Raw genomic sequence first — 3656 nt, 5'->3', positions numbered from 1 at the left:
CACATTAACACAGGCTACTGTGTAAGAGTTAACATACAAGCTAGATTGGACTTTAAAGTAAAAACAACAACACATCTTCTTTGTCAGTAGCACATCTTTGCAAACCTGCTGCTCCTAATTAGTTGTAAACCTAAAATCGTGCAATACCAAAGTTAAAACTTAAATACAATAGTTACATGTCATTCTTGTCATGCAGGACGAGGGACATTGATCTGGTCAAGTTTTCATTCTCCAGGCTGATTGATTCAGCAAGTAATATACTGTATGTACTAAACTTCCACCCCGTTAGCACGAGGACTCATCGGGATATCTAAACCATGCTCATTGACTTTGTCTGCGACAAAAGCATATTGTCCTCGTTTTTTCCAGCGGTAGCAAAAGGTGATGAGGATGAGGATGAGGACGACGACCAATACAATCAGCAACCACCAAATGGTTGCTATCGCCTTTAGATGTTTTTTCCTATCTGTAAGACAAACAAGAAGAAGACAAAAAACATGGGTTTAAAGTCACTTCTTAGTGCCATACATCCATACATGTCTGCGCTACTAATTCACTGTATATATTTTCATAAGTGTTCTGCACACAGTCAGTAATAATACCTTTCACCACCAGTGTGACAGTTCTTCTCACAACCCAAACTGTATTCTTGGCAACACAGATGTAAGTGCCAGCATCAGTCCACGTGGCTCTTGTGACACTGATACTCTTCTGGCGCCCCTTAGTGGTCTCTGTCACATTCGCTTTAGGACTGTAGCTCCACTCGATCTCAGGGGTAGGGTTGCCATCAGCACTGCAGTTAAAAGTCACATCCTCTCCCAGGATCACAGTCACCTCCGCACTGTCAAGTCCGTTGAACACAGGGCCATCTGTGGAGAGACAGGTGACAACTGAGAAGAAGAAATGGTTTTGTCCCAAATCACCTTATATTCACTGTCGACAAAACAATAGACACTTTCCAAAAATATGAAACGTACACAAAACAACAACATGTAGCTCGTGAGTGGCTTGTCCATGTGTGTTGATGGCTTGCAGTGAGTATTTTCCGTGATCGTTCTTTGTCCAGCGCTGCGGGGCAGCCACCTCTTCTCTTCTGTCTCCTTTAAACCAGGTGACGAGAGGCTTAGGAACTCCATCTGCTTCACACTGGAAAGTATCGTCCTCTACGACCTCAAGGTTGCCAGCACAGGTAAATGAAGGGCCGTCTGCGAACATTGTATCAAAGACACTTTTCAGAATGAATAACGAAAAAGGAAATATACACTTTTTTACAATCAAGCGGGTCTGATTCACTCACATTCGATTGTGATGAGGACAGAGAAGTTGCTCGAGCCAAGGCTATTTATTATTTCCGCTGTGTACTCTCCTGATTGAGTCCTGTGGAGGGGCTCCGATGCATTGATCAGTTCGTCCTCGTGGTACCACTGAATTGTGGGTGGAGGGTTTCCATCAACTTCACAGGGCAACCTGTCAATGCTGAACTTATGCTCCACACCAGCGTAACGGCGTGAGCAAGTTTTGACCCGGGGTTTATCTGCAATCAGCAGAAATTAATCAAAATGTAATATTTGTGGGGTGTGTAAAGAAATGACCAGAATAAATAGATAAGTGGACAACTCACAGTGCACAACAGCCATGTAAGGTGATGAGGTCACATTAGGGACAAGCTCTGATCCATTTAGTCCGAGGTGCAGCTCAGCCTCGCATCTGAAGAGTACTCCGTTGTGATCTCTCTCAGGTGTGACTTTCAAGGTAGAGGACACATTTACTGGGGTCTTTCTGGTGTCATTAAACATCTCTGTGTGCACAGTTTCACTACCACGGTACCACGTCAGTTTGAGCTGCTGCACAGGAGCCACATTGGTGATGTCACATTTCAGCCGGTACTCTGCACCCTCCACCATCGGCCCCTGATCCAACGGAGAAACTGACACACTGTCCGGAGTCTCTGCAAATACACACAAAACATAATGATATCCAGAAAATTATACAAGACAAATTGTCCTTATTTACTTTGCTTTTGAAGTGGCACAGTAAGAATCATCTGTTAAATACAGCATATCGTGTTGAGTTATTGTACTCACTATAAAGAGTGATGTCCAGCATCGTGGAACACAGGCCATCGTTCACATTAATGTAGCACAAAGGTTTTGTGTTCCAGTCCTCCACTTTTTCAACTGTCCAGGCGATCACAGTACCGTCAGACACCGTGCCCCCAGATATAGCCTCCCAGCCAATTTGTGAAAACCCTGTGGCCGATGTGCTGCAGTTAACTGAGGCTGGATCTCCAAATCTCACCACGATTTTAGCAGGTGTCAAAACCAGGGGGCAACCTGTCATTCAAAAGTATGCATATTCAATCAGAGCTTCATTTCGCTGCACACCACAGATATTAGTGATACACATTCCACATATTCCATAAGCGAATGTAAAGGAGCCTACTTCTTGGTGTTGATGGCTCAAGGGTGGTTATGGCTGCAGGGGCTTCCATTTTTTCGGGTTTTTTCACATGGACATAGATTTGCTTCGTTGCGTGTCCCAGATAATTGGTAGCTGTGCAGTCGTAAATTGCGCTGGTTGCTATAGTTATGTTGAGATCATTGGTGGTCTCCGCTAAATTCACCCCATCACGTGACCAATTAAAGACAGGAGCAGGATGCCCCTCAGCTTCACAGTCCAGAGTGACATCATCACCCTCATTCACGTAGACATCTTCTGTTTGGTTCTTGAGCTCAGGGGCATCTGCAGAGGCAAGCAAAGGCCTTTTATTCATTAACATATTGACATCATAGAGAACGACCTTGACAAAGGTATCAATATGTTTATCTGGAAACAACAGAGTTTACTCACAGTGCACAGAAACTGTGTATACGTCTGAAATAACAGCAGGTTGTGATCCGTGTTGCCCAAAGTCCAGCTGAGCCTCACATCTAAACCAAGCTTTGTTTTCCCCTCGGCTGAGGTTGGCTGCCAGAGTGAAGGACTCACTTACTATACTTTTGGTTGTGTTTGGTTGTCTGGAATAGTCTGTCTTGATTGTCTCATTGCCTCTGTACCACCTCACAATCAGGTGTTGAACAGGAGCAACATCGGCGACATCACACTGCAGCTCGTACTGTTTCCCTTCCACCGCTGCTCTGTGCTTTGTAGGAAACAGTTCGACTGTCTCTGGATTCTCTATCAAAACACAATTAAACATAGATTATTATTTTTGCTGGGTTTTTTTTTCCCAATAGATACTATACATGTTAAATTAAACTTACTGTATAGAGTGATTTTTAGCTCTTTGCTGCATTCACGAGTGCTATCCAGCTTTATTTTGCACTCTGCCGTTACATTCCAGTCCAGTTGAAATGACTCGGACACGCTAGCGCCATAATCTAGTGAAAAGTCTGTGTCTCCAACCTTCCAGTACATCCCATCATAAATATGTTCTCCACTGGAACAGTTGACCGTCACTGGCTCTCCATGTTCTACCAGAACCTCAGGCGGATCCAGGATGAGCTCAGTGGGGCATCTATTGTCTGCATCTGTCGATAGACAATGGGAACACTTTTATTGGACTTTAAAGGGGACTTTGCTGAACTCTGGTGGCCAAGGAACTGTGTCAGGCTGAATTCTAGCTCACAGTAATCTGTCATGTTTGTTTTCATAAT

The 3656-nt window shown here is 44.1% G+C and overlaps 1 protein-coding gene across 1 annotated transcript; it reads right to left on the bottom strand.

The window, feature by feature from the left end:
• Positions 1-448: 448 nt before the first annotated feature.
• On the bottom strand, positions 449-2491 carry LOC306750191 (intercellular adhesion molecule 5; the record flags this gene model as incomplete). The annotated part of the gene is made up of 7 exons (XM_079233586.1): positions 449-466; positions 739-869; positions 978-1205; positions 1298-1534; positions 1622-1948; positions 2085-2333; positions 2443-2491. The coding sequence occupies 7 exons, from the start codon at positions 2489-2491 to the stop codon at positions 449-451; spliced, it is 1239 nt and encodes a 412-aa protein (XP_079089712.1).
• Positions 2492-3656: the final 1165 nt, after the last annotated feature.

The sequence above is a fragment of the Taurulus bubalis genome (assembly GCF_910589615.1).
Source record: "Taurulus bubalis genome assembly, chromosome: 17".
NCBI lineage: Eukaryota > Metazoa > Chordata > Actinopteri > Perciformes > Cottidae > Taurulus > Taurulus bubalis.
The sequence above is the reverse complement of the archived record's forward strand: the minus strand, read 5'-3'. Positions and strand labels throughout refer to the sequence as shown.